This window comes from Triturus cristatus, chromosome 10, assembly GCF_964204655.1.
Source record: "Triturus cristatus chromosome 10, aTriCri1.1, whole genome shotgun sequence".
NCBI lineage: Eukaryota > Metazoa > Chordata > Amphibia > Caudata > Salamandridae > Triturus > Triturus cristatus.
This window is the reverse complement of record NC_140593.1, coordinates 1,166,028,481-1,166,055,873: the sequence shown is the minus strand read 5'-3', so window position 1 is coordinate 1,166,055,873 and position 27,393 is coordinate 1,166,028,481. Positions and strand designations below refer to the sequence as shown.

The 27,393-nt window shown below is 44.9% G+C and overlaps 1 protein-coding gene across 1 annotated transcript in view; it reads left to right on the top strand.

The window, feature by feature from the left end:
* Window positions 1-17,728, top strand: part of LOC146796858 (vomeronasal type-2 receptor 26-like) — a 116,456-nt gene extending 98,728 nt beyond the window's left edge. Inside the window, exons 6-8 of the mRNA XM_085631394.1 lie at window positions 1,584-2,489; window positions 16,357-16,567; window positions 17,425-17,728. Coding sequence (XP_085487520.1) covers window positions 1,584-2,489; window positions 16,357-16,567; window positions 17,425-17,728 — 1,421 coding nt within the window. The remainder of the gene's footprint in view (window positions 1-1,583; window positions 2,490-16,356; window positions 16,568-17,424) is intronic.
* Window positions 17,729-27,393: the final 9,665 nt, after the last annotated feature.

Genomic DNA, 27,393 nt, shown 5'->3' with positions numbered 1-27,393 from the left:
CATCCGTTTACCTGAAGTTTATTTTCAAACTGTTTTTTCTTAATTGTGTTTCATTCATTGATGATGCATTGTACAAAGGACTGAGTACGAACTTCACAATACATTGCGTATAAATGTCATAAAAATTCTTCGTTTGTAATTCTGAATACGTGAGTACGCCTCTTTGGGGCATTACGTAGACATTGGTCTAGAATCTCCAATTCTTCACTTTCAAAAAGTGGCATTTTCAACACAGTGTTATCCTATGGGAGAGGTAGACCTCTCAGTAGTGAAAACCACATTTAGGAGATATTCACTTCCAGGACATGCAACTCTTAAAAGTACATTTCCAACCATTACATGAAAATGCACCCTGTCATATGGGTAAGTTGCCTTGGGTTTACTTACATGTAATAAAAGGAGAGTTGAATGCTTGGCAAGGGGGTTATGTTGGCAAATCGAAGTGGCAATTTAAATTTGCAGTCAGGCTGAAATGGTAGATGTGGGACATGTTTTAAGGGGCTACTTAAGTGGGTGGCACAATATGTGCTGCAGGCCCAATAGTAGCATTTAATTTACAGGCACTAAGTCTTTGGCATGTCACACCACATGAGAACAATAGGAAAAATAAGCATGCCAATCAAGAGTAAACCAATGTAACCATGTTTAGGGGAGTGAGCACAAGCTCATAAGTACTGTCTAGCAGTGGCAAAGTGCACTGAGTCCTAAGGCCAACAAAACAAATTTCATCAAACAAAGAGAGGGAAACAGGCAAATGGTTTGCAGGAAGATTACCCTAAACCTAACAGGGGTTAACTCACGATGTTGCAAAAATGGACCTCCCCATTTCCTGAACTCCTCCAAATTCATATAATGTATAGTGGGCGAACCTAGGAAAGAAAAGGTTTCATTTAGGGAAGCATGAAGTAGAAATCACTGCTCCGAGAAAAGGTATGTTGCTGTTAGTAATGACCTTAAAACATTTTCAGCGGGTTTCTCACAGCGGTTCAGCTCTTTTCCAGTGTGCCCTCTTACCAATGCCAATTCTAGTCATATTTCTCTTTTAGCCACGGAGACCTTAGTTGTTATTCTGACATCCATAGAAAATGTTTCTTCTACTTAACTATTGCCTTGCAGTCCAAGATGTTCAAAGATAATTGATAATTTATATGTTTATATATTATTTTCATGTAGCACAATCTCTTTCCAGCAGAAATGGGTCTCAGAGTTCTGTACAGTCAAACAGGAAGTAGCAGAAACCTTCAGTAAGCAGGATTGGAACAATAAATCAGAATATAGGTGTAACATGGTAAAGGAAAATTACAATAAGATCAATATACAATGTTGATTTCTGCTTACATTAAGAGGACTGATAATGATACTTTATGCTTTAATGTATTGACTAATGCTTTCCATGATTGATATGCTGAAATTTGTCAAATGAAAAATACAATATTTAGGTTTGCTACTAAACCCGACTGTTCAGCACCATGTTACATTACTGCTAATTTGTGATCAAATATGATTCCATGATGAAATTGCTTCGATTGATAGCTATGCCATGCTACACTATTCTAAATTGCATGATCTGCTTTTATTTTTAGATTCCCTGGACTGCATGAAGTGCCCAGATGACCACTGGCCCAACAGTGAAAAAGACAAGTGCATACCAAAACAAACTGAATTTCTGTCCTATGAGGAACCACTTGGATTCATCTTGGCTTTGATCTCTATCTTCCTCTTTTTCAATGCCATAGGCATATTGCGTATTTTTATTAGATTTCGATACACACCGGTGGTGAAGGCTAATAATTTGCAGCTTAGTTATTTTCTGCTTTCTGCCCTCATGCCATGCTTCCTCTGTTCTTTGATTTTCATTGGCAGGCCCAATGTAATTACATGCATACTTCGTCAGGTGATTTTTGGTATGTCTTTCGCCCTTTGTATTTCTTCAGTATTGGCAAAGACAGCTATGGTAGTCATTGCTTTTAGAGCCACCAAGCCAAACAGCAATTTAAGGAAATGGGTTGGGTATAATACATCCTACTCTATCGTTCTCTCATGTACTTTTACCCAGTCTTCTATTGTAGCCATATGGCTGGGGACATCAGCTCCATTCCCAGAACTGAACACGAGTGTCTCCAACTGGAAGATTGTAGCTGAATGCAATGAGGGATCCACTTTTATGTTCTACTGCATGTTGGCTTTCTTGGGACTCTTGGCATTTACAAGTTTTGGGATTGCATTTCTGGCTCGTAATCTGCCCGACAGATTCAATGAAGCCAAGTTCATCACATTTAGCATGCTCGTCTTCCTATGTGTCTGGTTCTCTTTTATCCCAGCCTATCTCAGCACAAAAGGAAAATATGTGGCTGCAGTTGAGATTTTTGCAATCTTGTCCTCCGGTGCCGGGCTTCTGTACTGTATCTTTGCTCCCAAGATTTTCATCATATTCTTCAGACCAGATATGAACAGTAAAGACAATGTAGTTTCTAAATTATCTTTAGCAAGTAAAAACAAATAGAATGATTATTAGCATGTATCACATGTTCAATTCTCACAAGCGTGTCCTTAATCTTTTCAATTTCAGTGTCATACAATTGTTGGAAGTACTATGTAAATGGTTTCCTTCATTTCAGCAGGAGATGATTTGAGCAGAATGTTTAAACATCAAAGTTTAATTCAGCAAACCACAGCCTATTATGATTTGCTGTGGGCTGGAAGAACACAACATAGTCACAAGTCACATTTCAATGATCATGGTCATGGGCTCCAAAGACCGTCTGTCCCTGTGCACGCTTCATACATATAGGCCCAGATTCACAAAGGGTAAGAAAGTAAGTTTATTTAGACAATCGTCCATAAAACATTCTAAAACACAATTGACAATTAAAATCCTTAAAAAAACACTGCATCCTAACTACCCAACACCACCTACCCACTACAGTTCTTCATTAAAACTCTGTTTAACAGACTGAAAAAGTAGAGCAATTCCAACAACCACATATAAATAACGCATTTCTGTCAACAGCTCCACAGCTTTCCTCCTATGGGGAACATCATATTTAAAACACAGTTGTCTTAAAAACTTCATTTGATTTACAAGATAAGAAATACAGTCCATTAATATATGCAGTAGAGAACATTTAACTTTCAGAGGGCAGGGGCAGAGACCACTATTATCCTGGACCCAGGCCCGATATAGGCGGGATAGATAACTTGGGTTAAATCCCACCCTAACCCTTAGTATTTCATTCCGCAACCCTGGATCTGGTAACTCTGATAAAAATGGAAAAACTGTGTCCTGGCCCAGAGTGGGAATTCAAAAGATGATGGATGGTTTCCTACTCAGATAAGATACATCATTCAATTCAGACACCAAAGCGACAGATTCTTTCAAAGCATGCTTGCCTGGGAAGAGGGACCAAGATGTAATTGTACCACTGTCTGAATAAAGGTTCCTAGGAGTAATTCATCTATTTAGTACAACCTTTGCCCACATTCTTTCACTACATTGAATCTCTTCCCAGCACAATTTGGAGACTTTGGACACCTCACCATTCTTCAGTAATGAAGTAAAATATCCTAGGGCCCGAATTGAGGCCATCAGGCTCCAGGAGGCCAGGTTGCACTCTCTCCTAATGGCCTGAACCATAGTACCCTGGGGGAGGGATAAAAGCCTTCTAAGCACTACCCCTTCTAATCTGTTGCATTCATATGACGGATCAAGGGAAAAAACCTTTCCTCCGTATAAACCCAGCGGAGGTATTTTCCCTTCGTAAGCCCTTAGTAGTGGAATATGAGAAAGCCCCCCAAATCTACTATTAAAGCTTGATAGACAACTTGCCTGAAATAAGGCCTTCTGTTTGATGCCATCCCAATGCATACCCCAGGTCAAGTTCCTCCTGAAGGTTAAGCCCAAATATTTGCATTGGTCGACTTGCTCCACCTCCCGTGTATCTAAAGACCAGTTACATTTCTTTACTCTTTACCCAAAGCCGACAATCTTGGTCTTTTCCAAGTTAATGTGAAGCTGGTTCTGCTTACTGTAAGTTTCTCCAGCGTTTAATTTCCTCTGCGGGCCAATAGGTGTATAATCCAATATTACCAAATCATCTACATAAAGCAGACAAACAATGTGCTGGCTCCCAATTTTAGGAGAAAAGGAGTAAGATTGGGACATAAAAAGGGGAAGGTCGGCTAGAAATAGACTGAAAAGCAGGGGTGCTAAAACGCACTGCTGCTGGAGACTGTTGTCAATTGGGATTCTTTGAGGTAAGCGACCCGACTTATCTAACTCTACCTGGGCCCAGTTACCAGAATGCAAGGATTGGAGTACACTGAGGAAGTTTAACAGGAGCCCCCAGGTGGCAAGTTTCCCCCGTAGGATATCACTATACACAGAATCAAAGGCTGTCCTGAAATCTATAAAACAACAGCACAGCCTTTGATTTACCTCCAGGACTTGCCGAATAATGGCCTATAGTGCAAAGCAATGATCCATAGATGGATGACCCTCCTGAAACCCTCCTGCTCTATTTGAATTCTCTTGGTTTCAGTAGCCCAGTCTTCTAGCTTAGATAGGATAATCTTAGAAAAGATCCTTGGTGAGATATCAAGAAGGCTAATTAGCCTATAATGTATTGGGTCTGTGTCACTCCCTTTTTTTAGAATGGGTTTCACTATTGACCCTTTGCAAGAAAGGGGGTAAAGGCCGGATATAGCAATCCAGCTAAATAAAGAAGTATAGACCGTGGCCCACCAAACACTGTTCATTTTAATTGTTATTGCTAGAATGTTATTGGGACCGGCACAACGGTAGAGTTTACTCTCTCAATTACATCTTTTACTTCTTTTATTGAAAACCAAGCAATGGGGAGTTTTTGTCCACGATTTCTATGGGACCTATCTGGGCCAGAGGGTCCCCTGTATAGATCTGTCAAATAAAAGGCTCACTGAGCTTCCGGGATCATATAAACAAGAATACCCCAATTTTGGCCACTAAATTTGTTGACCTTTGCCCAGAACTTCTGCTGATCCTTAAGGAGTATAATTTCCTGCATCTTGTCCCACTTGTTGTGATAAAAGGAGGCTTTTTCCATCTGCACAAGAGATATATATTGGCATTTAAGCTTAGCCAGCTCCTGGGAGGCTAAGGTGCCTGGAAGATGCCTAGTACTCCTGGCACTCTGACTCACCAATCACTTCAACTCTCAGCAGTTGGAGTCAAATCAATCCCCACCCTCCTTTGGACGAGGGCCTGCTCGCACACCTTTCGCATGTATGTTTACTGTACTGCAGCCTAAAACTTGTTGTACTATTTTATTGTACCATATAATGGTATCACCTATATAAATAGGAGGGATATCAATCTTTACCTCTAATTGAAAGGATGCTAACTGTTGAAAATCGATAGGATCCAAGCGTGTTGAGAGCCTACGTGGGTAGGACATTCCTAGAGGCAGCCCCCTTTCAAGGGACACAGACTTGCACAGGTCGAGGACTGCTGTAATTGCCCAGTGATTGCTACCCTCATATTTTGCCACCTCAAAATTCTTAAAAAGGTTGAATTGCTAAGGGGCGTAAATATTTAGTCAATGGGGCCTAAGGACGGGCCCTGCCGGAAAGTTGCTGCTACTGCTTGTGAATCATTTTTATAACGTCTGTTTAAATAGGTCAGACCATGATTCGTCAACCATTGACTCAATATTATGGCCTCCTTTTAAATGAAACCAGAGGGGAACTGCGCTGGGGGAATGTTATAAAAAGCCAAAACCTCCTCCAGCTGCAGGTCCAGCTGTGCAGGGAAGAGACGAGGATTAACATCCCTGGCCATTATTATCACTGCTTAAGGATATATTTCTACCGGACGCTGGAAGGGGGATTCATATAATTCCAGCCAGGATCTCATTTGCCGATGGTCTTCTTTGTGGATATAAACATCTATTAGTAGGAAGTATCTAATAGTGCTTTTGCTCAGGCCCATTTCTACCACTAAGAACTGGAGGCTACTCGATACATTTATAACCTCCAATGATCTCCTGATGATCTTGGTAGATATTAATGTTAGGACACCTGCAGATGCTCTCCCCTTACCCCGACTCCTGCCTTTGCTATTCAGTACCATAAAGCCTTCTACTGACTGGTCCTCTCTCAACCAGGACCCCTGAAGAAATACCTTATGGAAGGGTTCCAGACTTTCCTCCAATTCACCGCTATTCCTCAAGCGTTCGAACCCATGGATATTACCCTCATTCTAGTGGGAGTTAGGACTGGTGTCCCGATCGCCATCCTCCAAATGGTACTGTAATTGGGAAAAACTATTACCTTGCGCCCATACTGGTTGCCTACACTGCGTGAGTGGTCTATCATTTACTATAGCCACCCCTAGTTCATTAAGTGGCTGGATACCTTGCCTTGTACATTCTGGCTTTTCGGGCGGATTGTTTGGTATAAACCGCTCCCATTGGGTAGCGGATAATCTGCTATGCAATCTTAGGATGGCTGGAGGAATAGGGCCCAACTGAGGGGATAAGAGGAGGGGCTCTTTTTTGGGGGGCGTAAGGCTTGAAGTCCTGCTATAGCTAAGTCCTCTTCAGCCTTAACCACTAACTGCGCAATGCAGGGAGAAATAAAGGAGACTCAAGAGACTTCTATACTTTGTTCGCCAAGTTGAAACCCAACTGAAGTTAGATCCTGCGAAGAGATCCCTGAAAGTGAGGGAATTTGATAGAATATATAGAGGATTTTTGAGCGATTCAAGGCTGGACATTCTTTGCTTTTTTCCCCCTACGAGTAATATCCAGCAAAAGCTCTGATGTCACCGGCTGTGAACTGCAGGGGGATTCGAAGTAAGAAGAGAGTTCTTTAAGGGATTTGTTTAGAGACTGAGGTTTAACCACCTTACTGCAAGCTACTTTAGGAGCTTTATTTTTTGCAATGGGACGGGTTATCCGGGTTCAAAAAGTGGGATCCGGACTACTTTTAGGGCCAGATTTTACATTTGATGTTGCCTTTTTGAATGAGGATGCATCTACAAATCTACCACCCGAGGGCCTCAGGTAGTGACCTTGGGGACGGGCTCCATTGCTAGCTTTCACTTTCATACTCACTGTCTTCTTTGTGCCTACACATAGGGCATGAAACACAGATAATCCATTCCGAGTACATGCCCCCTCCTGTGCACCGCTGAGCCTTGAGGTAAAATTAAAAGGATTTAAGCGATTATGCTTTTTCTGCACAATCATAGGACATTTAGAAATATAAACGGATTCTTCCAAAGTTAATTGAGCTTCATTTCCCCCTGGTATAGCACTATGGGCCCCCAAGGCTCTGAGACTGTTACTGCAGTGGGTACCTTAGGGCCCACATTATTTTTAGAGTGCTGTATTTCGTGATGAATGTCTCTCAAGAGTTTTGATTGGTCCACTTGATTTGACCTTATTGACACCAGCGTTTCCAAGATCCCATGTAGATTAGACTGCATAAGCAGCATTACACCCAGCAAAGAAGACGACGTAGTAGGCTGAATAGTAAAGGACCTTCCCTGTGATCCAAAAGTAAGGTTTGGTTCCCCGACCAGGGGAGCCTTCTATGGTGATGGTGAAGAGATCATTTGGTTCAGTTGATCTTCTCTGGAATTCAGTTGGAAGAGTACAGAGTCATCAGAATGGGAGGATGATAAAGAGATGTCTAAACGAGGTGGCGAAGACAATCTTGGGCTCCTACTAACAGTCGCACTTATAGCCTGAGGAGAAGAAACCAAAAGGTTGGCTATTTACACTTCATCCATCGCTGAGCACAATACATCCGTTGCTAAGTCAGAAGCATTGGGCTGCTTGGGGGTAATCTCGATCCCCTCCTCCGACGGCGATTGAACTCCATTATTAAAATGTTCAAGGACAAAGTTCTGTATTGACGTAACAAGCGGTGAACGTGGAGCTTCCCCAATTGATAGAACACTTCGATCGGATTGACCAGACGCCTTCTTCCCTCCTGTTTTCTTCTTTTTACAGACTCTCTTCTGTGATTCACATTTTGGAGCACTGGGGAGGGCTTTCTTACAGTGAAGCACCAGGGGAGATGAACAAGAGGAGATATTCATTGATGGACCAACGACAATAGAGTGAAACTATCGTAAAAAGAATTGTACTTACCTCCTTCTTTAAACAGTCCTAACTGCGACTGCCACGTCCACTTAGTAGGAATGTCCTTTGCGCTCCTTCAGAGACCATTTTTAGACCACCTTCCTCTGGTCCGGCGGCACTGTGGGCTCAATGTTCCTCCCTGGGCTCAGGTTGCAGATTGACAGTTGGCGGGCCAAACCCAGGTGCATCCTCTCACCCCCATCACACCGCCAAAACCCCTCAAGGGTAAAGGGTGCAGCAAGGGGAGGACCCCTGGTGACTGACTGACAATGACAGCTCGAACCACACATCACCTGGCCCAACTCACATTACCCACCATATAAGTTCAAAGTGCACAGGATAAAGGTACGATTGAAACAGAAATCTACCCAAATCCCAGATTGAAAATGAAAGGGAAAATCACCTAGATGCCCAGTGCCTTCACTCAAGATACCGCCAAGCCAGGTGAAGTCTCTGCCAAATAAGAACACCATCTCTCGCTGTCTCCAAGAACCATGTTGATGTCGTTCACTGGGGGCACCATTCACCATACACCATCAAGCCGGGTAGCCTCTCCACCGTCCCACCGCCACATGGCCACGATGCAAGCAATGAAACGTCCACTCAAGGTGCCACCAAGCTGGGTGAAGTCTCCACTGGTAAAGGGACGCCGTCTCAGCCGTGCGCCGTGTTGCTAGTCACCAACAATGGGGCACCCTAACCTGGAAGTAGCGAGAGGAACAGAAGAGGTGCGGTCTGGACAGACGTGCGGGGCAGCAGCAGGCAAGAAGGAGGATTATTACTTTTGTAATGCACCCCAATGCTAAACCAATTTAGGGATTAACAAATCAGTGCTAACTGGTATTGTATTTTGTAATTTGGTTTGTATGGACAAGTAACACAAAGCAGCGCGAAACGCTCCTTTGCATTCATTTGCGTTAAGGGGTGTTTAGGTCGGTGGTATATGGGCGTTTCGATGCAACCACCCATGCTTTTTAACATTAAACCCTTTCTATAAAAAATGTAGCACTAAAAGATAACACCTCTGTAAAGCAAGCGTTTAAATGAGAAATGTTTTCATTTCTCCTTTCTTTTCCTACTTTGCATGTATGCTACAATGTGTAGCTCTCATACAAAGTAGGAAAAGGTGTCAAACTTGTCTAGCCATATAAGTTCGCAAAGGAATTGTACCCTTGTACAAAACCTATGGTAGACTCAGGCAATCACCCTAGCACTATGGTGCTAAGGTGTGTGCCTGGCGCACAGCAGTTGAAATGAGCAGCAGCCCTAGGGAGCGTGGAGGGGAGAGACATATCTCCGTAAATATTGCACTTTCCTGCTCTCTCCCTGCCACGCAACGCAGCGCAGACTCTTAGGGTGCGCTACTGTGTTGCGAGACACATTTCAGAATCATGGCAGAAGGTTGACAAAGAAATTCCATTTTATGGGTGATCATAAACTGACAGCCCTGGGTTGAGCAGGAATTTATTCTAAAGGTTGGAGATCAGTTTTTCATAAAATGACTTTTCGTATGATAATGTCAACTTTGGTTTCCTGTGGGGATGAAGGTTTTGGCACCAGAAATTAAAATCAGATATTCTGAGACTCAAATCAGAAGGTGGCATGCACATTTGCTGTCTTCCCCTTCCCTCTTTCCAGAGTGGTTCAGCAACGTACACATTTTTTTCCCATGTTAAAAGTGATGCAAAAGTGGCGCAAGGGGCCTGTTAATCTGCCCCTGTGTATTTTAGCATATTTCTTGGCTGTTATTATTCTAACTACCTGAAGGATTCTCTGGGCTCTTTGGGGAAACACGCCTAATGATTTGTGATCTGCCTAAGGGCTTAAACATAACCGTTCAGGATGAGTCACATTATCATTGCCTCCAAAGTCCTTTAAGTACATTACTTCCCGCGCACTTGGAAAGTTAGGGGGTGATTTCTATGTTGGCGTTATGTACACGCTGTTCCAACGCTGACAGAGCATACATACAGCGAACATGATAGTCCGCCCTCTCAATTAAAATGCATGCCCACTACTCAGTCTCCACCATGGCCAAACATGTCTAATGGCCATGGGGAGTAAGGGCCGTTTTATAAATTTAGATGGGCAGACATATAGATATATTTTACTTTTTCTTACCACCAAGGAAAATTAAAAACATCATATTGCTCCCACTGTCATGTGGGAAAACTCCTATGGCTATGGGAGCATTATATGTTTTGGGATTTTCTTTTGGAAAAAGAAAACAAACATACTCTGGTCATTTTACTCTGTGCTCTAAGGCTGCATCCTGCTGACACAGGGAGCACAGATTAAAAAGCATTGGCAGGAACCACAGTCATGGCAGTTGATGCCAAAGCCTTTATAAATGACCACCTGCTTGAAGGTAAGTTAAAAAGTAGGCGGGCACTCCCTACGTCACAGTGACAAAGTAAGTTACCCCCATCTGCCCATTTATAAATCACCACCACATTGTTCGACAATATGGCAATAATACTTCAGTTCTCATCCCGTGTTACCTGGATTTGCTCACTAATTTTATTTATTTCTCAGAGTATATTCTTATTGAAGTGCTTGATGGGGTTCAGTGTCAATTGTTTGGCAAGTTAGTGAGGCCCTGGCTTATTTATTGCTTTGCTGAAGCTCAGTATATTCTGAAAAACTGTAGACCTTGAGGTTGTAACCAAGAAAATAAACGCGTTGACTGGGCAGGCTCTTTGTCTGATCCCAGCAAGACTCACAGCGCCTGGATACTCTCACGGGTGATTACCCGCACTCTACATATCTGAGATGATTGGTGTAGGATACCATGCATGACATGATGGAGGCCCATATGGAAATGGAGGGTCTAATATGCTCGTGTATTCATTTTCTTGCCTTCTACAGGATACCCTGGCAGAGTTTTGTTGGACATCATGCATATCTTTAGGAGGAAACAAAAGCAGCCGAGGCATATACACATATGGGTGGTGTAAGGGATAAATAACAAAAAACTATTTCCTCAGGGAAAAAGCTAAAACAAAGTAATAAAATACACGACACAAAAAAAATTCTTCAGGTTTAAATATTGATCTTTCCTTCTCTTTGTGCATGAAATTAAAAATAATTCATAAAAACGTCATGGTAGTAACCATATATGAAGGTGTGCAATATGCAGAGTATAATATGACATTGGGGAGGGATGCAACTGGCATCGTGATTCATTTGAGTCATAGCAGTGAGTGAGTCATAACGTCACCCTACTTGGAACACTAGTAATAAATACCTCATTACACTCTGCATATAGCAACATAGGAATGAAAAAGAATCGAAGGCAATCTGATAACTAATAGGATGTGGGATGCCTAGACTGTAATCACAGATGATCACTGAGGGAAGGAAGAAAAATATATAAAATGCCCATGCATCTGTTTGGGAACCAAGTAAATAGCAAACCTTGCAAAACGGATGTATCATTGAGTCCAAAACATATAGCCCTGATAGTGAATCAGCTATAGTGGTAATCACTGTTTGCTAGGGTAAATAATGCACAAATTTACACACTCATTTGATCAGGAGATAAAAAACCAATGTCATATTTATAACATGCTAAATACCGCATTTCTATGCACTCTACCATATGTGAAAAATACCCAAGAGCAACACAATAAAGCAAAACATACCATACATGTTATGATGTTATGTTATGTTATGAGCATTTATAAAGCGCAACTGTTACCAAAAAGGTGTCCTGGCGCACAGAGAAGACCTAAAGAGGAATAGTGTGAGAGAGATCAAGGGATAAGGAGGATCAATTATTAAAAAGAAGAGTTTTTAATGTCTTTCGGAATGATAGAAGATCGGTCATACTTCTCAAAGACACAGGAATAGCATTCCAGGCCCTATTAGCATTGGCCACAAAGCCTCTACCACCCCAATTGGCCCTCTTCAATCTGGGAACTATAGCCAATTTGGCATCCAAGGATCGTAGGGTTCTGGTAGGGGAGTACCAGTGAAGTTGTTGTGTTAGGAATTTAGGCCCCATTCCATGGAGGGCCCTGAAGGCCAATGTCAAGGCTTTGAATTGAATACGTTGTCTCACAGGTAGCCAATGTAGGGCTTTAATTTGAACAGAGATGGAACCAGCCCTAGGCGTGTCCATGAGGAGTCTGGCCACCGCGTTCTGCAGAATCTGTAGTTTATTTAGAGATCCTATATGTATCCCAAGGTAGAGACTATTGCAATAGTCCAATCTAGGCATAATGAGAGCTGTGACAACTATTTGCTGTGCTGCTTTTGGGAGTAGTGGCATAATTTTTTTGCAAGATTTGAGAATATGTGTGGTGGTGGAGACAACTTTGTTCACTTGATCCCTGCCACTTAGTTTGTCATCCAACCACACGCCCAGATATTTTACTTTCCCTACAGGGATGGGGAGTTGGCCGAGATCAATTGGCCAGCAATCTGGGGACCATAGGTTAGGGTTGTTGCCAAAAAGAATAACCTCTGTTTTGTTAGAGTTAAGCTTTAGGCAGTTTAATGTCATCCAATCTCCCACTGCGGACATACAGTGTTGTTGTCTTAGGGGTATATGCCCGGAATTTCCTGGAAGCAGGTTGACCACTATTTGGGTATCGTCAGCATATGAAGTTAAAGTGAACCCAAATGATTCAACAAGCGGTGCTAGGGAGGAAACATATATATTAGAAAGAGTCTGGCTCAATGAAGAACCTTGGGGGACTCCGCAGGGCAGGGAGAATGATTCAGCCTGAAACTCCTCCAACGTTACAGTTTGTACTCTATCCGTAAGAAAGGATTTGAGGAGATTCCAGTCGGAACCCTTAACTCCTATCTCCTTGAGGGGTTTCATCAATATACCGTGATGAACAGTGTCGAACGCCGCAGACATATCTAGCATGATTTGAGCGGCATTCCCTCCCTGGTCCAGAATGTTCCTGATCTCTCCAGTGGATTTTAGCAGCGCAGTTTCAGTGCTGTGCTCCCCTCTAAATCCAAACTGAGTTGGGTCCAGGACTTGATGGTCTTGTAGAAATGTATTTAGTTGGGCATTAATATTCCTCTCTATGACCTTTGCCGGAAGAGGGATTCTTGATATGGGTCTAAAATTGTTTCGGTCATTGATGTCTAGATTGGGTTTCTTTAAAAGTGGCAGGATTGACGCATGTTTCCAGACTTTTGGGAAGTATCCGTCTAGATACATGGTGTTAAAAATGGGGGTGAGTATTTTTGAAATAGGTTTTACTGCTAGTAAGACGACCCTACTAGGACAGGGGTCATAGGGGGAACCTGACTTTATCCACATTAGCTTTGATGTATCAGATTCAGTTAACGGGACAAAATTCTGCAGGAGGGGACTTTTAGTCGTAGAGTCAGTTCGGGGAGAGGCTAAGCTCTGAGTAGTTTCATTAACAGAATTAGAGAATCTGACAAAGATATTATTTACTTTTTCAAAAAAACTTTTAGCTATTTTATTACACAATTAATGACTGGCCTGAACTGATGGGGTACATGGATGAGATAGATTTTTTACTATTTTAAAAATTTCTTTTGAGGAGTTTTTTGCTGTGTTGATTTTGTCCGTAAAAACATTTTTTTTGTTTTTTGCAATAGGTGTTTATATGTTGACAGGCTTACTTTATAGATCGATTTGTCTTTTTCCTTGTATCCCTCCCTCCATTTTCTTTCCAAGCGCTTACACACCAGTTTCTGGTCTCTTAGTTCAGAGGAATACCAAGGAGCCGAAGGATGTTGTCTGTTGACGCAAAGAGGTTTCAGTGGAGCGTATTTGTTCCCTGCAGCTGTCAACCAGTTTGTGTAAATGTTAGTTGCCGCATCTAAATTTCTGGGCAGTGTTGGTGTTGTGAGAGTGAGATGCTGTTGTATTTCTCTTGGATCAATCTTGTTCGAGGCTCTAGTTACTGAGCATTTTTTTCTCAGTAATTTAGGGGCCACATGGGCAGGCAAATTAAATTCACTGATAACCGAAAAATGGTCTGACCATGTCAGCTGTAACGTGTTTAAAAAGGTCAAATTTGGGTTATTGGAAAAAATGCCATCTAGTGTGTGGCCTGCTTTGTGAGTAGCTTCATTCACCAATTGTTCAAATTTGGCGCCTCTCATTAGCTCTGTTAGCTGAGTTGTGTCAGTTGAGGAGGATTCCAGATGGTAATTAAAGTCTCCTAGGATAGTATAGGAGTCGAGGCTAATGCCTCTTTCTATTAAATTACCAACTTGGGTGGGGAAACTTCCTCTGGGACCAGGAGGCCTGTAAATGAGAGAGCCTCTAAACGAGCAGTGGTGTGATAGGTTTAGACAGAACTCTAAGACTTCACAATCCACTATAGATATGGGGGTGAAGGAAGCTGAAATTGAATTATGGTAAATAATGGCCAGTCCCCCCCTTTTTTGTGGCCTCTATTTAGTGTGTGACAATGATAGTTGGGAGGTGTTGCTTTGACCAGGTCAGGTCCGGAAGCATCATCCGTCCAGGACTCTGTAATGAATGCGACTGATATCCCTTCATCTTCGATAAGGGAGGCGCATTCCTGACTATGTTTGACCAAAGATCTAGCGTTTAGTAGGGCAAATTTACGAATAGAATGAGAGTCATCAATCAGGGTTATAGATTTCTTTACCGGTGTGGTTTTTATGGGTTTAATCAGAAATTCTGGTAACTCAGCGTTACAGCCTGGACAAGGCACTCTCTTCTGAGGATGTATGGTCTCCATGCATGATTTATGACAAATCTGATCTAAGATGCCAGGATTGAGGTGTTTTAGGATTTCACTGGAGTAGTATATGGTGTCCCTGTCTGGCATAGTTCGACCAGGGGGGCTGGCGCTGTGCGCGGAACCAGCGCGGACGGGTGCGGACGGGCGCAGACGGGCTTGCCTTTGGCGCGCCTTTGGCAGCCCGCTGCGCGCACGCGTCAGCGCTCCCTTTAGCAAGGTCCTGGGCATGAAGCCTAGCCCGCTGACCTTACTCTCCCAATATGTCTGCCCCCCCGGCCGGAAGTCCTGCGACGCCGCAAATGCGTGGACCTCTCGGTGCCGAGAAGCAGGTAAGACTTTAAAACCTCATGAAATGCCCCCGGTTTAAAACAATGTTCGCCAATAATAACCTGATTAAAATGATAAAACAATACAAATGTGGTTTAAAAACATCCCCCCCTCGTTATGAGCAAATATGGGCAAAAGTGCAAATATAGGCAAAAGTATGCAGAAATGTTAGTGCAAATGTGGGCGATAAAATCAGCAGTTCTGACCGTTTTTAGAACAAGTAGATCGGACTCAACAAACGTCACTCCCGGCTCAAGCCTCAGGAGGACTCCTCTGTGCGTGCACGCGTCAGCGCTCTCTTTAGTAAGGTCCTGGGCATGAAGCCTAGCCCGCTGACCTCAGGAGGACTCCTCTATGCACTGTTTGAGTGGGAAAAAAGGAAATCACACATACACCTGGACTTAAAGCCAGACATACATAGACAGTCATGGACAGGTGAAGCTCTTGCAGGTTGATTGCAGCAGCTCATACTTACTTTCTAATGTACAGGACCACAGATGTAGCACTGCTAGCCCACTACATCATGCTATGGCACATCTGTGTTATGCTACATCTCCACATTCTACACATCTGTGTCCATGCGCACCAATCAGTGAACACAAATGGCAGGCAACAAAGAATGAAGGCCAGTTTAACAAAATAAAGCTGATAACCTAGACATGAGTCAGCTTAAGATCCAAAAGATACAAAGGCTTGATAAGGGCACAACATAAAACATATTTTTCATCATTATAGATATCCTGTAGGTCAACATAGTGAATCACTGCCACCCATCTTTCAATCAATCAATCAATCAATCAACCAATCAATCAATCAATCAATCAATCAATCAATCAGGATTCTTATAAAATGCGACTACTTACCCATGAGGGTGTCAAGGCGCTGAGAGGGGGGGTCTGCTGTTCAGTCGAAGTGCCAGATTATGAGGTCCTTGCTGAATTTCTGTAGCGATGGTGATTGTCTGAGGTGCAGAGGCAGAGAGACACAGGTCTTCTACTTGAAGATCTTGCAAAGTAGGCAGAACATGCGGAAGCATAAGGGCAAAACTGTGTTAATTTGGTGGTTTATTGAGAGCGAGGATTCCAGGATGATGCTGAAGTTGCTTGCATGGTCCGTTGGAGGGGTTGGAGCCCAGGATGAGGACTTCAGTCTTGTCTGAGTTAAGCTTGAGGCAGCTGTCTTTCATCTAGGTGGCCACTTCCGTCATCCCGTTGAGGAAGTTTCTCTTGGCAGCTTGGGGTTCATCTGCCAGGGAGAGAATCAGTTAGGTGTCGCTGGCATAGGAGATGATTTTGAGTGTGTGGCTTGTGACGATAGCTGTGAGCGGGGCCATGTAGATGTTGAAGAGGGGGAGGTACAAGGAGAATCCCTGAGTCACTCTGCTGCTGATCTCCATGGGCTGTGAGTTCAATAGTGGAAGTCTGAATCTCTGGGTTTGGCCGGTGAGGAAGGAGCTGTACCATTGTAGGGCTTTGTTCTGGATGCCAGCGTCGTGGTGTCTCACACAAAAAGTGTGGTGGGAGATGGTGTTGAAGGCACCTGAGAGGTCCAGGAGGAGGAGGGCAGCAGTTTCACTGCAGTCAAGGAGGGTGCGCACATCGTCTGTAGCGGTGAGAAGAGTGGTCTTGGTGCCGTGGCTGCTTCTAAAGCCCAATTGGGAGAGGTTCAGGATGTGGTTAGTATCAATGAAGATCAGCTTTGATGGCTTTTTTGATGACTTTGGTAGGGAAGGGAAGCAAAGAGATGGGTCTGAAGTTCTTGAGATGCATTGGGTCAGCAGATGGTTTCTTCAGCAGGGGGTTGATCTCTGTATGCTTCCAGTCTTTTGTGGCAGACTTGATGCGGACTTGATGCGCCAATTGATGGTGCAGCAGAGTTCGGGAGCGATGGAGGTGCCAGTTCTGTTGAAGATGTGGTGAGTGCACAGATCCGAGGGGGCTCCAGAGCAGATGCTCTTCATGATCCTGAGGGTGTCATCGGAGGTGAGGGTGGTCCAGTTGGATATGGTCTGCTGAGTCTGGAGACACTGGGTGCGGTTGTTGAGGGTGGGAGGGTTTTGGGTTGTGAAACTGTCATTGATCTCCCTGAGCTTATGGTGGAAGAAGGTGGCGAGGTTGTCGCAGAGGTCTTGAGGGGAGAATGTCTGCCATCTCTGTGCTGGTTTTGGTGAATTATTTTAACTTGGTGAAGAGTTCTTTGCTGTTGTGTGTGTTGGTGTTGATGCATTTCTGATTCGCTGCTTTCTTTGTTCTGATGAGGTTGTGGTATGTGGTGACGGTGGTTTTGAAGGCTGCGCAGTCTGCAATGATCTTGCCGCACCTCCATTATTTCTTGAGCCGTCTGCAGGTGCGCCTGTACTCTTGGAAGATGGGGGAGACCCAGCTGGCTTTCTTGGAGGGCTGCTTGCCTGAGGATTCCCTGAGCAGGGCCACTGTGTTGGCGCAGTCGGAGATCCATCAGTGGAAGTTGCGTGCCAATATTCTGATGTCTGTTGATGTCGGTGGTGGGGTTTTGCTGAGGGAGGTGGAAAGCTGGTCCCCTGTTACCTTGTTTCAGCTTTAGCGAGGATCGCGGTGGGCAGTATGATGTACGGCTGGTTTGGTGAAGAAGAAGTGAACACAGTGGTGGTCTGTCCAGTGATGCTCAGAGATTTTGCTGAGGGAGATGTTGCTTGTGGAGAAGATAGGTTTGTGCGTGTGCCCTGCTTTGTGGGCTGGCATGACCAGTTGTTTGAGTTTGATGGTGGTGAAGTTCTCCAGTAGGGATGAAATGTTGTGGTCGTCAAGGTTGTCCAGGGGGAAATTAAGGTAGCTGAGGAGGATGTAGTCTATTGAGGTGAGAGCATGGTGAGCAATGAAGTCGGCTATGGCTTCGCTGAATGGGGGCCAGGCCCTGGTGGGTCTGTAGATCAAGGTGCCATGGAGGGTAGAGTTAAGGTTGGTCTGGATCTGGAAGTGGAGGTGCTCCATGTCGGGTGAGTGGTCGTCGTAGCTGGTTGTGTGGCTGTGGGTATTTTTGTGTACGATGGCAATACCTCCTCCCGGTCAGTTGACGCGGTCCTTGTGGATAATTTTGTAGCCGTCAGGGATGGCGGTTACGATGTTTGGGAGTGAGGTGGGGTTCATCCAGGTCTCCATGAAGAAGGAGATGTCAGGGGAGATGAAGTTGAGCAGGTCCCAGATCTCCACGGCGCATCATTTGATTGAGTGGGTGTTGAGTAGGATGCATCAGAGGTGGTCGAGTCTGATTCTTGGGGGTCATGTGGTTTGTGGAGACAGGCAAAGGAGCAGCTACTGCAGGTGACTGCACCTTGGGTGTTCGTTGGTGACGTTAGGTTGGAGGCAGTTGGCCGATCAGTGTTGAGAGTGTGGAGGGTGCTGGGGTCACAGTGGTAGATGGCCTGAGGACCAGGGTCGGTAGCGCTGGGCACAGTCAAGGTGCACAAGGGCTTGCCTTTAGCTCGCCTTGGGCTGCTATTAAATAGTGTTTGGGAAGGGCTGGACAGCGGGTAGGTGGGAAGCAGTAAAACAGTGCTGGAGGGAAGCAGGCTGCAAGGGTCGAGCAGCGGCAAGGGCACAGAAGGGAAATGGCACAAAAAGAGGAGAAAGAAGTGAAGTAAAAAAAGCTGTGAAAAGTTGAAAAAAGAAGTAAATAGAAAAAGGAAGGTGGAAAAGAGCAGGGTATCAAAAAGGCAAAAGCAGAAAAAACAAAGGGCAGAAAGCAAAAGCAGAGCAGAGATGCTCCCCATTGGACCACCAGGGAAAACGGGCCTCAAACTAAGGACCTGGGAGGGTCATGGGATAACAGCTAGCAGGCAGAACTGTGCGGAGAGAAATTAAGAAAAGTTAGGAAATGTATTGACAGTAAGATCTCTTCTTAAAATGCTAGCTGCACTAGAATTATTTTTGCAACAGGTACCACACAACAGAGAGTATGATTGGTGTATGGCATTTTTCAGTCACCCTTCATCAAAAACATCGAGGCTGCGCACAGACTGAGTAGGCAGCATATACTGTTTCCCTTGGACACTCACAAGGGCAGTGCTGGCAAAGCAAAAGTCACAGCAGGTTTTCTTGACATCCTTGAGTTAATTACTGCACTCACCTGGTTGTGTTACACAGACAACAACTAGTGTGTTGCAACCGTAAAATGAAGTACAGAAGTACACTATTAGTGTGCAAATGTTTTGTGATGAGGATCTGTGTATGTTGAACTGCTGTGTTAGGTGCCCTGTATCAAACCACAATGCCATTTTCTTGCAGAGAAGCAACATTTGCCATATTGTGCTGGGAAGACAAATCAACCCTTTATGATCAAGATTACAATGCTTTATGACTGCAGCTCAAGACATGTCAGCAATACTATTACAGAAGTGTTAGCAGCACATACACAGGTCAATGTGAATATGTGTACATTGGTAATTCTTCACAATAATGATGAATCTCAGCTAAATCAACTTTTTAATACCAATATGTACTCTTTCACAACCCTCCTGCCTCTTACTTTGGGTTCTTCTGACCTCAAGACCATATTTAAGGTTTTCAACTCGAGACATTTTGATGATGGTCATAATTTCTTTGTCCCCCACAGCTTGTGGTAGTGTTGATATGGATAGCTATGATCAGTTGTTATGAGTTTGCTTAGCAACTTGCTTAAATATCAAGCATTTTAAGGCTTCAAACTTGTTTTTAATGTGGAATGGGCAGCTCAGATGCTGTGGGCCCGGTACACTGCCGCTGCTGCATCCATTGTAGTTTCGATACCACACGGTTCAGTATTTACCAAATCTGCAATGTTGCTGATTTTTCCCACCAAACTCCTTACTGAGGCCTTGGATGACTGTCGAAAATGTATGGAAACAGAATGCCCATGTCGAACTTCCCACTGACTGTACCATGGTGAGATGACCAACAGTTTGCAAAGAGCAGAGATGTGACTCCATTATGCTTAAGTCAATAATTTCTGCCAAAAATACTTGCTAGATGAGATAGATTATAGAAAGAGTGGTGTGAATTTGTTTGCATTGTAGAATAACATTATGAGAAATATTCAGAACACTGAGGGGCATATTTATGTCTTTTGTGGTGCAGGGCTGTGCAATGAGTCACCTTTCTGCACTGTCCTGTGTAACAGGGAAAGGGCAGGATGAACCTTAATTATCCATTACTGTGCATTCCTGTTCTTTTCTCTTGTGATGATGCAATTTTTGCAGCCTAGCGCCAATGCAGGCACACTTGGACCATGGTGCAAGAGTGCCGTGGTTCCATGCAAGATTGTTTTTGTGTGATAAGGGGCACATTCCTGCACAAAACTAATCCTGAGAGAGCTTTTTCCCTTTCTATGTGTGCTGTAGCCACATTACTGGCTACCACTGTGTAGCAAGACAATCTGTGAAAAAGATGGAGTGTGAAATGTCCTTATGCAAATTTGATCCCACTACTGGCTGGAAAAAAGACCAGTAGACAGTGAGGAATGAGTAGCTGGCTCTCCGCATTGCTTTGTCTGATTAGTAGCTGGCTTTTTTGAAGGTGGAAAATTACTTAATGACTTTTATCTTTTCTCAGTTGGACCCTGCCCACTCCTTTATTGTCAAAATGAAAAACACAATGTGGGGTGCTAATGGTTAGTTGAAAAGTGGACTAATGATGGAGCTGGGTGCTAGTCTTGCTTTATCTCCTCAGTGGCAGTGTGCACACTCCAGGAACAATGACAGTGGAAACAAGTGAATATTGTTAATAATCCTTATGATATTCCTCCTGTGCTTTTTGCTTCCTTTCTTATATATCTCTGGCCCTTCCTTGCTCAGTTTTCCACTACACCTCTAACAATTCTCCTTGCTTTCCCTTATACATTTTATACTTCCTCCCTGAGCCTCCTTCGCTCCCCTTGTTCCTGATCCCACTGAAATTATAAATATTAAAGTACACTTACGGGGCAGGTTATGTTTTTGGGAAACAGATTTGGTGATTTGTTTGCTTTTTTCTAAAGGTAAGCATGGGCCCTGAACTTGTGCACGGGGATATGCTGCCATGGTACAAGGGGGCATGCATTGTAAGCATGGTTGTTTTTATGCAGGAAGGGACACCTTCTTGCACAAACACAATCCTTTAGAGGCAGTTTCATCTTTCTATGTGCTTTGCTTGTGTGCCTGGAGGTGCTATAAATGACATTGCGGCACCCGCTTCGTGGGAGCCACCATCAGCTGCCATCAGCACACAGCAGGGGGACTCCAAGCCCCACGACGCCTGGAGGTGCTGATGTTGTTTGTGCGCCTTGAGGCGCTATAAATCACATCGCAGCCCCGCTTCGCGGGAGCCATCATCAACCACCATCAGAAAGCCGCAGGGGGACTCCAGGCCCCACAACGCCTGGTACCACACCTGGAAGCGCTGACGTTGCTTGTGCGCCCGGAGGCGCTATAAATCACATTGTGGCACCCGCTTTGTGGGAGCCGCCATCAGCCGCCATCAGAACGACTCCAAGCCCCACAACGCCTGGTACTGCACCTTGAGGCACTGACACTGTTTGTGCGCCCGGAGGTGCTATAAATCACATTGTGGCACCCGCTTCACGGGAGCCGCCATCAGCTGCTATCAGAACGACTCCAAGCCCAACAACACCTAGTACCAAGCCTGGAGGGGCTGACGTTGTTTGTGTGCCCAGAGGCTCTATAAATCACATCGTGTCACCCACTTGGCGGGAGCCGCCATCAGCCACCATCAGAACGCCACTGGGGGACTCCAAGCCCCACAACACCTGGTACGGAGCCTAGAGGTGCTGATGTTGATTGTGCACCCAGAGCTGCTATAAATCACATCGCGGTACCCGCTTCGCAAGAGCTGCCATCAGCCGTCATCAGAACGCCGCAGGGGGACTCCAAGCCCCACAACACCTGGTACTACGCCTGGAGGCGCTGATGTGGCTTGTGAGCCCGGAGGCGCTATAAATCACATTGCAGCACCTGCTTCTCGGGAGCCGCCATCAGCTGCCATCAGAATGACTCCAAGCCCCACAACGCCTGGTTCCGCGCCTGGAGGTGCTGACGTTTGCTTGTGAGCTCGGAGGCGCTATAAATCACATCACGGCACCCGCTTCGCAGGAGCTGCCATCAGAACAACTCCAAGCCCCACAACGCCTGGTAACAGGCCTGGAGGCGCTGTTGTTGCTTGTGCGCCCGGAGGCGCTATAAATCACATTGCGGCACCCGCTTCGCGGGACGCACACGGGCAAAGCCCTGGCCAATGGCCGGCCCATCCAAGCGTGTCATAGACCGGATCAGACTGGGCTGGGCCACCCTCCTTGCCGTTGCATTCGGATGTAGGACTGTGGGACAGCGAGAAACCAGCAAGCAATCCTATGGTCAGTACACCCATAAGCGCACTTTGCTTGTATTTGTCTCTATAGCTACCCCCACCCCATCTAGTAACCCAATCTGGGCAAATGAATGCAGCCCTAGGGGAGGAGGAGGGGCCAAAGACACAAATCAGGCTCCAGTACAGGAAAGTCTCACCCCCAGGCCTCTTTAGCTAACATAGCAGGACCACCAAGCAAGCGGATTTTATCTTGGAACATAGCAGGCCTTAACACGAAATTGAATCTTCCAGATTGGGGGGTATTTATAGACCAACACGAACTATGCTTGTTTCAGGAAACATGGTCGAGGGCAGACCCATTTAGAGTGGGCTATGCGAAATCCAATCCGCTTTACCACATATTAATTTGCCCCTAGCCTCCACTCCCTATGTCATTGTGTTAGCAGGAGTACCTGAGTTGGAAAGAGGCTCAGGGTAGTCTCATTCTGAACTCAAAAACAAATGTATCCACTGGTTAACCAAATATAGGCCTCTTCCTTATCAAGGTCAAATTAAAATCCTGTTCACACATAGGGTAAGCTGGCTGGGGTGGAAGCGAAAGGACATAGCCGGGGTTTGTATAGTGATCAACTTTAGGGACACTCGGGCTGCCCAATATACCTTAGATTGGGGTCATTCTATGGAGGATGGGGATATTATCTCTCTACCCCTGGGATATTTCTATCCTCCCAGGCAAATGCCACATAAGGAGGGAAATATGGACAACGGTTGGGGGGTAATTGACAAGGGCGGCACCATGCCGCAAATAGTCTGGGACCATCCAACACCACTGACATACAACATCCCCGTTGCCATCAGATTCAGCTCTTTAGATTTGGTAGACTGACTAAAGTCCACTACCACCTCCAACAAATGGCCCAGTGACAAATACGAGACTAGAATGAGATACTTGCACCAGGGCGGGCTCGTACAAAAAGGACATGGGAAGAAAAAAGAGATAAAAAGCAGATGAATGTGGGTGGCCCCCCAGCACCTACCCCCACCCCATCTAGTAACCCAATCTGGGCAAATGAATGCAGCCCTAGGGGAGGAGTAGGGACCAAAGACACACAGCAGGCTCCAGTACAGGAAAGTCCCACCCCCCCAGGCCTCTTTAGCTAACATAGCAGGACCACCAAGCAAGCGGATTTTATCTTGGAACATAGCAGTCCTTAACACGAAATTGGATCTTCTAGATTGGGGGGTTTTTATAGACCAACACAAACTATGCTTGTTTCAGGACACATGGTCAAGGGCAGACACATTTAGAGTGGGCTGTGCGTCGTACTGCATCCCAGCAGTTCACTGGTATAGGGGGAGACATTCGGGGGGCCTGTGCATCTGGGTTGGAGTGCACCTGGGTCGTAAGGCCAAACAGTTAGAGACCTCGTCCCCTGACATCTTGGGTGTCCTTCTCACCTTCCCTAACTCTGCAAGGATTGCTCTAATCAATGTCAATTCTCGGCCACTATGCTATGGGCAGTCTTCTCACACGCTCGATTGCCTAATCTAATTTCTCTACACCACACCAGAGAACTGCTGGGTCATCTTAGGTGGGGATTTTAACTGTCAATTTGAGCCCCTGAATGGCCTATCCTCAAGTATTACAAGTGAGGAGGACTCAGTTTGGACAATTCCAGAGCCCAACATTCCACCAACACAGGCATGGACTCCTCTGGTCCTACAAATGAATGCACTCACGCTAAGCCAATCAGTGAGGGCCTGTAATGGTCGATTCCCATCTGATAGTCCTGAGAATTTCACTTTTAACAGACCAGGCAGGCATACATTTTAGATTACATCTTGGTAGACGTCAGCATATGGCACACGGTTCTCGACTTTAAGGTTATTGCATGCCATGAGAGTGACCATAATTTTCTGGCTCTAGAAATATCCCTTCCGCTTGCTGAAGGCCATCTCAGCACATCCCCAAAACCTACCCCAAGCCTAGAATTGGCTGAAGGAGGGAGGAGAGTACACTGGGGAGAACTCGCTCAAACACCGTATGAAGTGTCTTTCATATCAACAAATTGTCCGCTTTTTAGAAGCTGCGTTTCGACTATCTGCAACCAGCAGTGCTTTATCTTCCCAAATGACAATTGCAAAAAACCACCAGGACATGTTTTCTGCCCTAGCACAATCCCTTCATAACAGCAATAGACACCCATGGTATAACAAACATTGTAAGGTAGCCAAGCAGTCCTTCTAACCTCCATCAGAACGAATGATAGACCATAAATTAAGGAAGCCAGGGCCCACTATAAAACCACTGTAGCTGGAGCCAAAATTAACCTGGAAAGTGACAAATGGGAAGCAATAAAAACTGCAATGGATAATCATGACATGAGAGCCTTCTGGAAATTAGTTAAGACAGAGAAATCCGAAGGCCAACTGGCAATAGCACCAAACCTAGGGGAATAAGTTTGGCGAGCATATTTTAAATCCTTATACTGAAGGACCACAGATGAAGAGGGCAGGGTAGAAACAGTCACTTTAGAAGCGAAGCTCCCAAATCTAGATGCTTCACTCTGCACTATGAGAAGATCCTAGAGGCACTGGGCAAGCTACTCCCAGCTAAAGCACAGGGGCTGGACAAGATCCCTAGCGACCTATTTCGCTCCGAACCCACAGTCAGGGCACCTTATCTGTGGTCACTATTTAATGCTGTTCTACAAGGCATAGTGCTGCCCTCCACATGGGTTGGGGCAGAAATTATCCCCATTTATAAAAAGGGCTCACCACTTAACCCATCAAACTATCGCCCCATAAGTCTCCTAGATGTTACCCAAAAAATCTTTGCTTGCGTACTCCTGGGGCATTTGCAATCTTGGATAGAAGAGAACAACATATTAACACCCTTACAAGCAGGGTTTAGGGCCAAGATCTCCACCATTGACCAGATCTTTAGATTACAACTAATCCACTGGAAAACTGTGGTTTTAGAGGGTGGCAGCCTCTATCTCACATTCGTGGACCTTAAATCCGCTTTTGAATTGGTGCAACGAGATCAGCTGTGGAGTATACTTTTTGATCTGGGAGTACCAGAATATCTTTGCCACCAGCCGAAACGTCTGCACCAAGACAATTATGCGCGAATTAGATTTGGCAAAAATGGTGAACTTTCCGCTCCTTTCCCTGTAGAGAAAGGGGTTCGACAGGGACGTGTTCTTGCCCCAACACTCTTCTCCCTCTTTTTAAATGGTCTAATTGAAACTCTATTAGATGGGAAAGACATTGACGCACCCAGGTTGGCAAACCGCAAAATTCCAGCTCTTATGTTTGCGGACGATACACTTTTACTCTCCATGCAGAGGGTGCTCGAAGTATTCTGGGGCATATCTGCAACAACCGCCGATAATTATTGCTAGCGCACTTAGCGCTAGGATAATTATCGCCGGCTAGTGTGGATTTTTATCGCTGAGATAGCGTGTTATTAGCAACGCTTATCTCAAAAGCGATAAAAATAAAAAAATAGCTTGCTGATAGGGCCTCACATACTTAGCCATGATATCCACCTTCCATAGGATATCATGGCTAAGTCAGTTTCAAAGCAGGCGTAAGGAAAGTAGCGATAACAGAGGTTATCGCTACTTTTCCTGTCGCTATGCTGCTTTGCGTGAGGCTTGATAATAAGAGAAATGTTGCTTAGCGACATTTCTCCCGTTATCCTGGGGAGGAATGCCCACTTTGCATCTCATTAGAGATGCAAAGATGGGCATTAAGGGAAATGGAGATAAGGCAAGGTTTCACGCAATAGCGTGACCTTGCAGATAAGTCGATAAAATAAAATATCGCCGCATTTCGTCCGAAAACGGAGGCAAATGCGGCGATCATTTTTTTAACGCCTGCTTGCTGATATGCCCCTCAGCTCTTTCTGCAAAAATCGGGGACTGGAGATTAATCTCCAAAAAACCAAGTACATGGTTTTTAATGTTAACACCACAAATTACCCATGTCCCCGATTGGATGGAAGGGCCCTAGAGAGGGTGTCCATTTTTGACTATCTAGGGATCACACTTACTGAAAAAATGGAATGGGGGACACAAATAAAGAAAGCTAGTCTAAAATTGACCCAGGCCTCGGGGGGCATCCTAAAAGTTTACACGAGTTGCACGCACAAAGTGATAGGTCCCGTAGCAGAAATAAAAAAACACAGGCCATTGTGGCATCGCTTTATGGGGCAGAATTATGGGGGCATTGCCCATCCACTCCCTTATCAATGCCAGAGAACCTATTCCTTAGGCAATTGCTGGGTCTCCCTATAAGCACCCTTTTAACACTGCTCAGGATGGATTTGGGAATTTGCCCTATAGCAGACGTAGTCACCTATAGACCCCTCTTATACTGGTGTCGTCTGTGGAGTACACCTGAACTAGCTGTATATAAAGAGGAGCTGAAGGATTTTATGAGCATCCAAGGTGCAGGGAAACTCCCTTGGCTAGCTTATATCAGGAACTCATGTCAGGCTTTAGGGAGGGCAAATATGTGGACGACACCAGAAGAGACCAGTCCCACAATCTCCAGAAAGGCACTACTTGACTTCGATAGAGAATACAAATTGGCTTCACTATGGCAGGGGACTAAGCTGGGATGCCTTACCTCTAGTTTTCTGGATATTTAGCAACAATATAGGTTAGAACCGACTCTCGACCACATCCAACCGTTTATAGCAAATAAACTTTTTCTTCAATTTAGACATGGTGTGCTCCCGCTTCGAGCATTTACTAATCAATGGCATGGAGCCCACAAACTTGATTGTCCAGGGTGCGACTGAGTTGAAGAAACTGAAATGCACATTCTTTTTTTCTGCCCCGCCTATGGAAAGCCAAGGTCTCGGTGGCTGTTACAACTGTGCAGAAATATGGGGATCAGACA